Source organism: Cyrtonyx montezumae, unplaced genomic scaffold (assembly GCF_038088225.1).
Source record: "Cyrtonyx montezumae isolate F1298 unplaced genomic scaffold, pur_monq_1.0 scaffold_3, whole genome shotgun sequence".
NCBI classification, from domain to species: domain Eukaryota; kingdom Metazoa; phylum Chordata; class Aves; order Galliformes; family Odontophoridae; genus Cyrtonyx; species Cyrtonyx montezumae.
In genome coordinates this window covers 144,767,497-144,781,989 of record NW_027072034.1, presented here as the reverse complement: position 1 = coordinate 144,781,989, position 14,493 = coordinate 144,767,497, and the positions used below count along the sequence as shown (strand labels likewise).

General features: G+C 35.2%; 1 protein-coding gene across 2 annotated transcripts in view; it reads left to right on the top strand.

The window, feature by feature from the left end:
- TAFA5 (TAFA chemokine like family member 5) overlaps window positions 1–14,225 on the top strand; it is a 417,997-nt gene extending 403,772 nt beyond the window's left edge. Inside the window, exon 4 of one of the 2 annotated variants that reach the window (XM_065743558.1) lies at window positions 14,046–14,225. In XM_065743558.1, coding sequence (XP_065599630.1) covers window positions 14,046–14,225 — 180 coding nt within the window. Of the gene's footprint in view, window positions 1–1,345; window positions 4,192–14,045 lie in introns of those variants that run through there. The other variant, XM_065743559.1, reaches the window with a different exon arrangement.
- The last annotated feature ends 268 nt before the right edge of the window (window positions 14,226–14,493 follow it).

Below are 14,493 nucleotides of genomic sequence, written 5' to 3'. Positions count from 1 at the left end.
GAGGACAAAAGCAGACATCTATGACATAAACTTTATGCTTTATGAGGAAAATATCCATTTATCTATTTGTCTACATATCTATCTATCTTTGTAGCTACATATATAGAGAGATCCTTCTGTGTTTCAAGCTGTCACTAAATTGGAGGCAGGTATTTCTTTTATCTGATAATTAGGTTAAAATGTCTAAATTTGATATAACAGCTTGAACTAACTGAATTGGATTTTCTTATTTGTTTTGCTTTTTCACATTCACTGTTCCGTATTTTCTGGTGTTATGCATAGTATTTCCATCAGTAAAGACAATTCTACCTATTTGGAGACAGAACAATGCATAATATAGTGTTTGAACATTCAAACTGCATTTTGTAACAATCATTCTTGCTTAATGCACCTCAAAATGTTTTGTGTCGTACAATGTCTGTGTAATTTAGAAATCATTTCCAAACTGATACTTTGGGTGAGCATTATTAGCTGACACCTTGCTATACAAATCAATCATTACTTTCTCATTTGTGTTTGTGTTGTCTTCCAGTACTTTTATTTTCCCTACAGTGGAAGCTTTGGTCATTTGTCTTTCAAACTGATGCCTCTTTCCTTTCCAACTGCTTCCTTTCAAGTTTTCTTTTAAACTGGCAGTCCTCTGCCAATTTATTTTCTTTTCTTTCCTTTTTTTTCTTTCTTTTTTTCTCTTTTTTTTTTTCTGCTGTGTAACTAAAGCAATTTTCAGATTATATCGACTTTTAATAAACATTATTTAAATTAATTTGATTTGCACTTTTATAAGCATCACTAGAGGGCAGTATTGATTAAATTAGTTTACAGAACAACAGGCGCAGTCTAGCGCTCAATGGAAACTTGAAGGCAGAAAAGCCTCAAGTATAAATATCCTTCCACTGTTAATAAATGACTGTCGTGCTCATTTTCCATCGTATTCTACATGTATAAATTAATTGTCATCTTAATATCCATGTGCATTAGATATTGTTACATGTAATTTAATGCAGGTAAAAGAACATTCTCTGTATTTATTTAATTTTTTTATGAAAAAGAAAGTCCATGGAGCTTGCTAGAGAGTAGAAGGCATTGAATTTGTTACAAATTATTATTTTCATTCATGAATTTATTAAAAATAACTATTAAAGTGTTATTTTATATAATAAATGTAAACAAAGGTTTAATATATGTTGTTTCTCAGGGAAAATGTTTGCTGTGAAAAATAAATATATAACAATTAATATATTTTATATTAAATAATGTAGAACAGAACATTTTAAAATAATGGACAGCAAAGATAACCAAAATTTTAAATGAAGACATTGACTCATTTGTTCTTATTGATTTACAGGTCTCCTGACAAATGCAGCAACACAGAATCCTCGTAGGAGTGGTTTAGGCTCTGTGTGAGCTACTTAACTTAGTCAAGTTTCACTGCTGTGGACCATCATCCATTATATGTCATCAACTCAACTGTCTGTTTATCTGTATCTCATGAAAGACAGCATAATTTCTCTACATTATGAGCTAAAGTTTGTTCTACCATACTAAGGATCGCTGGACTAAGGAATATAGAAAAAAGAGATATGCTTGGGCATTAGCAATACAAAAAAGTTCATGGTTAATGTTTCATCTGCGTTATACACCACTGCTGGACTTGCTGTTACCTACATGTTTTAATCTGAAGAGTCTGCTACAATGAAGAGTATCATCCCAATCAGCCTTAGAGAAGACTGTTTTGCCTATGGGAGGACACTGAGGTGCAAAAGAGAAACTCTTCTTGTGCCCTAAACTGTCTGAATTGCTTTTATTTTCTTATACTTTCAATATATACAATAGACCAAAGAGCAAAATCTATTTTAAAGTGGACACAATCTTACTGTTAACAGAATTATGTTGTTAAATTGTAGGGGGTCTCCACAAAGACATGATTCCAGCTTTCACAAAGCTGAGATGTTGTCCAGAAGAAGTCTTTATGGAAAGCTGCAGTAAAAACTAACCCAGAGACCAGCTCTTGAAATGTCACATTCAAGAGAACATAATGGAGCACTGAAAGGAAATGACCTATGTTTGCAAAACTTGGGACAAAAAGAACATAAACTGTCTACAAGGCACCTTTATTCCTCTGTACTTAGATTGACTTTCTCGTACTAAAATCATTTTCAGTTTTAACCAGTTAAACATGCCTCTTCTACAGTTCCATTTTTGATAGTTAAAGTTGGATAATACAGTATTTGCTAAGAGCATGTTTGGTCATCTGTGGCCTATGTCTCATCTGATACACCATTTAGCACCAGAAAGCAAATTAAAGAGAAAACAAAAGTAACACTTGTTTGAAAGAGATCATTAAATGTATTTTGAAAAGCCTAAAGTTATATATTTAACAGTTTTTATATGTTGTATATTTGTAGAAAATCCTATTTAACAATTAACGTGATGACTCTGACAGTCATGACAAGTTGTTCAGAGTTAAGTTGTGTTTTATTACTTCAGTTGTCTCTGAAGTGACTGGTGTCGTTTGCTTTCTTCCATTGGGACATTCTGGATGTAAAGCATGACCAGAGAGGACTGTGTAGAAAAAGCAAAGAATAATGTTGTTTATATTACATAAATGCATTCAACCATTGCACTGTTGGAAGGCATTTTTTATTTTAATTTTTTTTTGTCTTTATGTACTGATAAAAATAGAGTGTAAAATATTTTAATCATTTCTCTTCATAGGAAGTTTTGTTTTTCTTTCTCTCTCTGTTTTTCTCTCTCCCTACTTTTATGTAATACAGTCTAAGGGTCTGTTTGCAGCCTGTTCCTTTCAGTGTTTACCTCATTGTTAGAAAGCCCACTGTTTCGGTATTATTGATTAGTAACAATTTAGCCAAGACAGCAAAGAAGTGGGGAAAAATGTGATAAAATGGAGAAACAGCAACAACAACCAACTTATTCCCTTTTACTGTACCTTTCTATGTGAAAGTTTGGTACATACTATAATGATGCAATCAAGAAGGGAGCTTCATTTCTTACTGGCAAATGTATTATGGTTTCAAGTATACTACCTAATACTCCAATTAACTTTTAATGTTATGCTAGTTCTATGCTACTAAAGAAGAAAATATAGATAGATTTTTCAAATGACCATAGATGAAAGGTTCAAAAATGAAAAGTTGATTAAAGAACTTTTTTAAAGGCCTGTTTTAACACAGGTCTCTGCTTATTTAATGCAGAAGTTGAAGAAAATATGAACTATAGATAATTTTGTCTTTAAATAAAGTAAATATATACAAAATTATTATTTAATCTTAGGATTTTGACCAGTGTCAAGGTAGCAATTAAAGCCCAGCCACTTGAAAAGTGTTATGGACTGACTGCACTATAAATGACCAATGTCAGGTTTAAAATGTCATGCAATAAATGATGGTAAATACATTTACTGTATATGTAGACCTCAAGAGCCAGATCCCTCACTCTACCAACTCTCTGTTTTGATTTATTTAAAAGGGAGTGTAGTAGCCTTATTTAGTTAACACAGTACAATTAAATATGTTACATCATTTTTGTTGCTTTACAGTATTCAGTTTTGTGTTGGTTCAGCTAAATTATGAAAAATAAAGAAAATCCTTTTATAAATGAGACTTTTGTTCCCTGAGCATGACATGAGCATGGAAAGACTTAGCAATGGAATGTGAAATTGAGGACATGGGTCATATACTGAAACTGAAGTTTCATCCTTCACTTTTCATGTCTTGAGTACATTCGTTCTGGTATGCTCAGTTATAGATCAAATTAAGGTCCATTGTTCTCTGGAAATCGGATCCCACTGGAGGATCCAAGAATGGACATCTATAATCTCTGCATTTAAATTCATTGTTTCCAGTCACTTCTGAACATGCATGGTTATGTCTTAATTTTCTGAGTATCTCAAATGCTCAACAAAAGATGAATACTGTTTACAAGGTCTACTCTGGACAAATATATCAGACACAAAAATGTTGGGTTTATCAGAGATCAGTTAAATTATTCAGTGTGCAACAGACACATCAGAATACTTAGAATGTTTGTATATTCCCTCTTCCTCTACAAAATTTTTCAAACAAAATATACTGACTGCCTTTGTTGCTGTGAATTACTAGCCTAAGAGCAGTAGTGAAATGTTTGTCTCTCAGGAACAATATGTTTTCAGAATATTGTGAGCTTCTAATTTTACAAAAATAAGTTACATAAAAAAGCATTTCTGAAACTATGTTATCTGCCTCTTCCAATGCTGCATTTGAAACACAGAGGAGAATGTCTTGATAGCATTCATTTCTCAGCTTGTCCACAAGTAACTTTTCAAAACACACTTGAAAGGGACCAGAGGAATACAGAAAATCACATAATAGACAAAAACAACCTCTTGAAATGCAGTAAACACATAAACAGTTTTTTAAAAAGCTTTTTATCTTCTGCTAGCCAAGGCGAGGTCAGATGTAACTAGTGCTGTTAATGTTTAACTGTTTAGATATATAAAATCTGAGATATCAAATGGAGCAGATATTAACACGCTGTAGCAATCAATGTAATACACTGTTTTCTAAATTCATGACTATGATTTTATCTTATTTTGTCTTTCCCCAAACCATTTCTTCTTTGCAGTAGCACAGATTTTATGCATACAATATCCTCAATCATTCACTTGTTTATAAAAAGCATATTCACATAATGTTGCATAAATATTTAATTCAGACACTTAATAAGTATAGCAGGTGCATAGAATCGTATAGAATCGTATAATCATTAAGGTTGGTAAAGACCTCTAAGATCATCTAGTCCAACTGTCCACCTACCACCAATATTGCCCACTATGTTATGTTCCGTAGTACCACATTTACACATTTCTTGAACACCTCCAGGGAGGGGCAGTGACTCCACCACCTCCCTGGGCACTGTTCCAGAGCCTGACCACTTAAGGAGAAAAAGTTTTTCCTGATAAACAACCTGAAGCTTGCCTGGCACAAGATTATGATCGGGACTTCTTTTCTGCAAGTGGGGATGTCTTACTCTGTGGTACATAATACAGTTTCTACCATTAGTTGTTTGCTCTGTAAAGAAGTTCTGGAATAGCCAAGGTTAAAGTTGAATTTAGCTCACCAGTTTAGGGATTAGGACAAGTGACATTCATCACAATTGTGAGTACTATTCAGAGATTCCAGAAGAAAACAGATAATTCAACACTGTGACTGAAGAACCTATATGGTTATGGGGAACAACTGAACTAGAATCTAGCAAACTGACTGTTTGAAAGGCACATCACAGTACTGACAGTGATTGAGTCATGACTTGAGTCATTGAACTAGTACAAAGGAAAATCACAAGCCAACATTGTAATTTAAAACAAAACAAAATAATTAAGAGTAGAAGTTATTTGCAGCTGTTATTTCTCTTGCTCAAAACAGTTCCCAGATATCACAACAGCATTATGTTTGTGTTCAGAACTGGTCACAGCTGTCTGAGAATGTAAATGAAAATTGTATGCAAACTTTGTCATAGGTTCATAGGTACATTAGGTTGGAAAGGACCTACAAGATCATCTAGTCCAACCATCCTCCTATCACCATCCCTACCCAACTACTAAGTCAAATCCCTTAGCACCTCATCTAAACGCTTCTTGAACAGCGCTAAGGATGGTGCCTCAACCACCTCCCTGGGCAGGCCATTCCAGTGCCTGACCACTCTTTCAGAGAAAAAATGTTTCCTCAGGTCTAAAGATCTAAATCTAGATCTAAAAAAACCTAAATCTAAATCTAAGGATCTAAATCTAAATCTAATTTTTGCCGCAAAAATTCTCGTAGAATCGTAAAATACCAAAATTGATAAAGACCTCTAAGGTCATCTAGTCCAATCATCCACCTTCCACCAATACTTCCACACTAAACTATGTCCCTTAACACAGTGTCATTATAAAGGCTCAGAGAAGGTGGTACATACACTTAATGGAAAAAGAAACAGTGCATTCTTGTTTTTATTTTATAGATGTTTTAAAAATTATGCTCTGGTTATCAATTTGTCATCCTCTAGAAATAATGTTAATTGAGAATGAGAACTGTCAAGCTGGATCAGCCAAATGTTTCTTTTAGGCTGACACCATGTCTTAACTGTAACCTTTTTAAAATTGCTAGGTTCTACAGGTAGACTATAGGCATAACACTCCCTGAAGTAAATTTGCATCTGAATTTCTAGGTTCTGTTTGGCATGTGCTTTATGTCCTTGAGAGAAAGAAGACATTATATATTTTTTTCTACTTTGCACAGTTACAGAAGTTACAACTAAGCAATTATGATACTTTCTTCCTGAATTCTTACCTCGCATATACATTGAAGCAGTGGATTTCAGATTGGGCTTAAACAAATAAAGATGGACAGGAAACAATATTCTACAACTGATACCAAGTTGGAGCATGAATAAAGAGAAGAAGCCAAGAAGGATGCTGAAAATAAGGCCAGAGATTAAAGATTTTTCATTTCAAAGTAGATAACTTCTTAATATTTAATAAGTTCAGGGGAGCAAAAAGGGCTAAAAACTGAAATGAGGAAATAAAATAAATATTCCTTTAACTACAGAGATGATCATTTAACTGATAATATAGCTGTCTTATTTTGAGATCTAAATCCCATTAAAATTTGACAGCCATGGGTAATGGTAAAAGTAAAAAAAAAAAAATTCTGCCACAAATTAAAAATAAAATAAGAAATATGAGAAAAATATAACTGAATTGCAGTAAGTCAGAACAGACGATGATTAATGAGGAGCCGTTCTATGGAAGAATCAACACAAGTTCCTGAATTTCTTCATAATGTGAATGAAATATCAACAGAGGATGCATAATTTGTTAGTATCTGTAAATTAAACTCACAGGTTAGTGAAGGTGTGGGAGACCTATGAAGATCTATAGAGAGAAAACAGGACATAAAGTATTATTAAAAAAAAAATGAAAAACTGAAAACTTTCAATTTATCATTTGTCATTTCAGCAAACAGATCATGGCCTCAGTAATGTAAAAATTTAGAGCATGTACAAAAAGGGGAAAAATTGTTATGTTCTGCTGTTGAGACTGACATTAATATTGGCTTGAAGCTTCTTAGTTCCTATGTCAAATTACTGATTTCATGTGGTAAATTGATGTTAGGTATGTTTTTTCAGAGTTCAGACAGGACACTGGATGACTCTTAGGATGATGAATCTATAATCACAAAGCATGAGATACCTTGTGATATCCTGCATAGCTGTCTTGGAAAGACCATGACCGCAATTTTTTAGTTGTGAAGTCACCAACATCAGGCTAGTGAAAATGATATCAAGCACCCTGACATAGTGAAAGGATTCTGTGCGAAAAAGAAAAAAGAAAAAAAAAAGTTTATTTGTACAGTTTATAATCAGAAAGCAACTTTTCTGAAAATAAATAGAGTAGCATATAAAGCACAGTTAAAGTAAAATAATTAATAGAGGATGTTAATATATGTAGGTCACACTGAAAGTAATGTTTCTTATTTCCATGGAAACTACAGCAGATATAAAGAGCACAATAACACTATCTGATGGAGCATATTTTCAGCTAACAATGATCTCTTTCAACAGTCATCATTAGCTATGCGTTTTCACCAGTGAAGAGCAAGCCTTCACTTCTTGCTTGAAAACCTGCATGGCTGCCTGGAACATGGCTTGTTTTTCACACTGCTGAAACATTCCACTCTTTGGTCTCTAAAAACGTTAATTAAGAATTGATGAATATAAGTGGGTGCAAGATTTTCCACATAGAGGAATTCAATGACACACCTTTTCTTCATACACATTTCCGTGTCAGATGCCATTTTCTCAGACTGTCCCTCTGCTGCCATCTGTCAAACAGCAGCAATATGTAATGGAATGTTGGGAAGAATGTTAAACTTCTGCCATATCACCAATATTAGCCTCTGATGTAGTGGGACAACATAACAAAATAAGAGGCATTACTTTCTATGCATCTCTCCTATATACACAAAACAGGAACTGTGTGTCAAAAATGTAATAAAAGGAAAAAAAAAAGTACAGAAGTTCTGTAAAGTACTTTCAGAACAACCGTGTAAAATTTTAGTCAGTATATATTAGTAATAGAGTCATCAGAGCTGTCTATCTTAGAAATATACAATCAAAGAAACAATGTAAGCATGTGCATAGATCAATTTAGATTATGAAAGTAATCTAACCACTACCTCAGTGGGCTAAATCACAATGAACAAGTGCTTCTGCCTTCCTTCATTGTGTAGGAAGAAGCTTATATATATGTATATATATTCTTGTACAGTCAGTAAGAGAGTTTAGTACCGGTTCTTATACAGGCAAAACTACATGTCAGCCATGTAAGGTAGAGATTTTAGTGGCAGGAAATACTGACATCAGCTGTCATCTGAAATGACTTACGGAGTAGTGAATGACTTGCTGTAGGAAACTGAGCCACTTATTAAAGTACAAAAGTACTGCACAGAACAGGAACTCACAGAGCCTCATTAAAGAGGGCCTTCCCAACACAATGAGTAATGCAAATATTAGGGTAAATATATTTATGCTGTTATGTGAGACGGCATTTACTCTTCTGTATGCAAAACATGTCCATATAGACTGACGAAAAAAAATTTGTGCCAATTCTGTTCCCCCTGACAGTCACTTCTACTCTAATGTGTTTATGAAGCCTTCTGAACAGCAATGCAACACAGACTACACCTTTACGACATGTTAGCCTGACTGATACCAAACAATGAGAAAGTATGTGGAGTCTTAAAGAAAAGTATGTATGAATTTGATGAAAATATCAGTTCTTCAGAGAACACAGGTAACACTTGAACGACACTGGTAATGTTACATGAAGGCCATTCAAATCAAATCAAAGGATGGCAAGCTCTGGAACAGCAGGTATTCTAGCTGAGTAAATAATAATGACCTTGCTTTACATAGAAAAGCAACATGCACAAAAATGAGAATAATCACAAATAATTGTAATGCCACCCAAGGTTGTTGTTATTCTCACTCAATCTACAGCAATCATAGGAGAATGTGCAATATAAATACTCAATAGCACTTACAATTCCAAGCATTCATGTGATTGTTTTTACTATAATAATAATAACTGTAATGAATTTAGTTCAGCTACTGTACTTACCATTATGTTCTGCTGAGTGCACTTATTCTTCTAGAAGAAATACTGAAACTATAGGCTGCGTCTTTGTATGTTCCAGGTACTTCTCACTACATGAAGAAGCAGGGAACAGCAGGAATAAATGTGGAAAGAGTGGAAAGCTTTTCCCAAGAGCAAATGGACCTTGTGGCTGGAAACCAAAAATCCAAAAACTATTTAAAGGCCTGAAGATGAAAGTTTTTAATGTGGAAGTTTAGGTCTCTCTAGATAAAACAATCAACCAACCATCCAAAAAGTCAAGAAAAAAAAAACCAAAAACTCAAAGGACAGAGGTTATATAGAGCACTCAAGAGCATTATTTACTCTTCAGAAAGCATGGTTTCTTTAATTCAGCTGTTCTATAAACAAAAAATTGTAAATCCAGATGCATATAGTAATGTCTGGTGTCTTGACATATAGAAAAGCAAGAGAGGGAATACATATGACAGACTGCTGAAATTCTTAAAGGAAGGTCCTTGTCATCAAGACTCTATTTAAAATAGAAAATAAATTTTGCAGCTGCCCTATGTACTGTTGCCTCAGTTTAATTTAAGTAGTGTAATTCTGTGATTGTTATTCATGATGCTAAGTGCATTCATAACTTCCTCAGGAGAAGATTCTGTACAGACACCTAATTCTACAGAAGCAGAACCAAGTTATCTCCATAATTTCTGGATTCTGGCAGCAAGGCTGGGATCCTTGGAGAGATCAGATGCAAATGGGAAATACCTGTTGCCAACCTACTGACAAAGCGATCAAATCTTTTGGAAATTCACTCATACAGAAGTGATGTCAGCTGTAACTCAGTCCTCTGTAAGTTCATATCATTACTCAGTCCAAGTTCTTGCAGTCTAAAAAGCAGTTCTCAGGATCTGTAAAATCATGTGATTGATTTCTTTGTGGCTGTAAAGGTAGTGTTCCAGCATTTACAGGAATTAGGTATAACTGTAACCACTGGCAAAGAAGAAAGAAAAGGTGAATGCTTGCTTCCTGTCTTTCTAGTGCCAACAGCATCTGCAATTTTGGATGAAATAACTAGTCATTCCTGAATGTTACCTGTGCATAGTTATGCTCTGAAACTTCCAGTGTATTACATAGTCCCATAAACATCTGGTTTGGGAACAATTGCATTCCCAGCTGAGAGTCATTTGTGATTGTATAGTGTCAGTTCCCTGGTGTGTGCCCAGAATTGCAGTAAGCCAAAATCCAGACAACTTAAATAGCTTCTTGATGTGACCAGACATAAGCATTTTGGTGAAAAAGATTTTTTTTTTTAATTGGACTAAGCCACTAATTGAGAAAATCTTTGTAGGAGCTCTTAGCTGACACGGAATCTGAGCAGCCAAGGAATAGTATAAATTTCCCTTTTTTAGATCATCTGATCATTCCCTTTTTTAGATCAACTAATACTAATTCATTATTTATTGGGGATGATTTGCCAGTACATTGGCTACTTCTTGGTAACTCTCTTCCAAAACACTCCTGTTATTGATGAGTAGTCCTTATTAGTTCTTATGATGAATTGCTGAGCAGCTTAATTTCAGGTTATATTTAGCATACTGGACATATTTTAAGAAGAGAGGAAGGCTGCAGGAAGTTTCTAAGAAGAGCAAATGGCCAGATCTTGCACATGTTGCACAGGAAACTCTTCCTAGGAATCAACATGGATAGTGATACAGCTTCTTGCATCCCTGGAAGTTTCTAAATATCTAGAATTTAAATACAGCAAGTGGAAGGAGAAGAGCTGTTCTAGTATCTGTTATTTTAATTGTACCCATGAGGTTAAAGTTTTCTCAGCCTCAGGAACATCTCCATCTTTCTGGTATAGTAAAATATTATGAACTGAAAGCCCTTCTTGTCAGCTTATCCAAAGAAACGTGTGTAAGCTCCACTGCAAGGCCAGTTTTTATTTTCATGATGATCACAGTAGTCTGTTGAGACAGCTGAACTGGCCAGAGTGAATGTTTGGCAGATTCATCTCCTGTATCGCTGTTTGGGAGGGATAGTTTCATGTTGACTTAGGAATGGTTGCATCCTGTAGTGCAGTGTAGATATAGCCATCACCTGCACTGCAGTGACCACAGGCTGTTATAAGGGAACTGTTTCAAGGTTGTTCAGCCAGATTTGGGTTGTTGTCTAGTTTCTGGCATCAAGAAGTGCAGGGTAGACTAACAGTCCAGTTCATGATGCTGTTTCCAGCTGCACCCTTCAGCACTAGGCTGTCACTAGGCCCTGAGTTAGGTACTCTAAGGGAATTTTAAATAGACTGCATAATCTCAGAGGTGAGAGTCTTACTAAATTTAAACATTTACTGTTACTGTTTACAGTGAAAAAAATCACATAAGTTTGTGTACAGTGATGCCACCTGGTGACATCTAAAATGGTGATATTTAGCTTTGCTTTCTGTGAAATGAAATATAAAAGCCATATCTAGATCCATCAGCTGATCACTGTTCCTAAAGTTCTTGCTTTCTACATGAAGGAATATATTGCAGTGCCTACTAATATTGATTATGAGACGCATATCTGACGACCACTATGCTTTCATTTTGCCTTCAAAACATTCCTTACAACAAGGTGTATCTGTTTTAAGGGCATTGGGAATGTATCTGTCCCTTAAACAGTGAGTTAGTTGAAGGGAATGCACTCTTTACAGTAATCTGTCCCTTATCTATAGCATGTAGCAGGTTCAAAGGGAATACTGTATTGCTATATTCATTTCACTGAAAGGTTTATCTTGTTAGAATGCACTAACACTTCAGTCCTTCACAAGCTAAAACAGAATTCTTACTACTGTATTAATTAATTCAAATTGTAAAATAAAATAAAATAAGCCTACACCTAGTTATTAATAATTCTAGCAGAAAACTCTTACAATGACAGATGACATTAGCCTATAAGGCTTTATAACTTACATGGTAATAAAATGGGGTTACATTTTTGAATTAAATTGATAACATGACCAAATCGATTTCATTAGTGTATCTGTCATATTTGCTGTTAATGATGGCTAACAGTGGAATAGAAACTGACAACAATCCCTGAAAAACTGTGCAGATCAAAATTATATTATACTGGCATTCATGAATTTTAATACCCTTTTGTCATTGCTTTTTTGAACTCCCTTTTTAAATTTGAAGCTCACAAGAAGAGAATTAAACTTTCTAGACCTGTCTCAGCTCCTATTATTTCTATTGTTACAAGCTAATAGGCTCAAGAATGGAAGACATTTCCACTAACTAAAACAAAAAAAAGTACTTTCTTTAGTGTCTCTTGTGAGTGCTTTTGGAGGAATGGATGAATCTCCACTGCTGAAGTGTTGGCATCAGAGTCATTTCTCTTGAATGACTAGAGTGTGTTAGGATACCCAAATTGCTGTTTAGAAGGCTGTTTGTGGAAGATGCTATTTGTATTAATAGACTTTGCTCCTCTGGTGTATAACTCCCTTTAATGCTAATAGAAGTCCTGCAAAGATCTACAAGAGAGTATACTTACTCTTATGGATCATCACAACTCTCTAATCCCATTAGTAGGGCCTAAGTGTATGTGAACTAAAAGTGTGCAAGTAATGAAATGTTCACCTCAGAGCTACAATTGAGAACACCAAAACACTGTTTCATAATGAGATAACTGGACCTCTCTGCTACCTGAAAATATGACCAGATATTAAATACATATCACATGAGATAAAAGAACATTACCCTTTTCCATTTATAGTCCCTTATAGTTTCTTTTTCTTGGGTTAAAATCAGAAAAAATGGATAACTAATAAGTAGAAGCAGAGCACGAGTAAGGTATAACATTATCTTAAATATTTTATTGATCATTTTAAATATGCTATCTTGAATATATATACAAATTGTGAATGGCACTGTGTCTGGTTTGAGTGTACTACCTTACTTGCTCTCACAGATTATGCCTCTGTTACAGTCAGCAGCTATGATAGCAAAATAGGTAAACAAAATTCAGAGAAGCTGTGATCAGTATGTTTTATGTAGGAGAGGGAGAAACGTTTAGTGTGCAATATGTGAGGGCTTGTTCTGGCCTTGAAGACTTGGTCTTGGCCTTTTCTGTGATAAACAAAATTAATGAGATTTAAATTTCATCTTGTTCTGAAGATACACTTACAGACTGGAGACTCTTCACAGAGAGAATGTCTGTGTACTTATTGACAATGTGTACCAAAATATTTCTGCCCTTGGTATTCATAATTATAGTATTAGTATTTTGAATGTGTGGTGGCTTGAAGCTGAACATCCATCCAGATGTTTCTCACTGTCCCACCTCAACAGGACACAGAGAGAAAATGAGAATGAAAAGTCTGTGGTTCAAGACTGAAATAGGGACTTAGCTTATCAGTTGACTATCACAGGCAAAACAGACTCAGCTGGGAATTTTTTTTATTTTTTTATTTTTTGCCATTTAAGATAAGAGTGGATAGCAAGAAACAAATATAAAAAGAATACCTTTCCTCTCCTCTTTTTCCCAAGGCTCAACTTCACTTCTTTGTTCTGAACTCCTCACCTTCCACCTTGAATGCCTGGAGGGTTTGGAGAATGGGGGCCAGTGGTTAGCCACCTCTGTTGATCTGTTCTCCTCACACTTTGCCAAGCATGAACTGCAGTGCATCAGAATAAGCCTGTTTCTGCACGGATCTTCCACAAGCTGCAGCTCCCTCAAAGCTTATCCAGTGTTCAAATGTGAGGTCTTCTACAGGCTGCAGTGTGGATATGTGTTTCAACAGGCACCCTGAGCACCTTCTCCCACTTTGCCTTCCCTGACCTAAGGGTTCATAGAGTTATCACAATATTTTCTTCACTCTTCATTATCTGTGTACCATATTTAATTGTATTTTAAATACATTTCCATACAGGTACTGCCATGTTGGCTCCTGGGCCCATCCATGCCCTGCAGTGGGGCTGCTGGAGTCAGCTGGAACCAATTGTGTCTGAAACAGGGCACCCCTGGCCTTTCCTCTTCACAGAGAGCATCTGTAGCCCCTCTACTGTCAAAACCTTGCCATGGACAAACAATGCTGTGTGTTTTACTGTAAGTATTTTTGTACTGGTTTCAGCTAGGGCAGAGATATTTTCTTCTTAGTGTCTGCTATGATGCCATGTTTTCGCTTTATGAGAAAATTATTAGATAACATATTGATGTTGTTGCTAAGCAGTGCTTACAGAGACAAGGATGTTTCCTGTACTGTCCTGCCAGCAGGGGAACTGGAGGGGTACAAAGAGTTGGGAAGGAACAGATCCAGGACTGCTGACCTAAAATGTCTGAAGGGATATTCAAAACCATAGAATCAGAGAATCATCTGA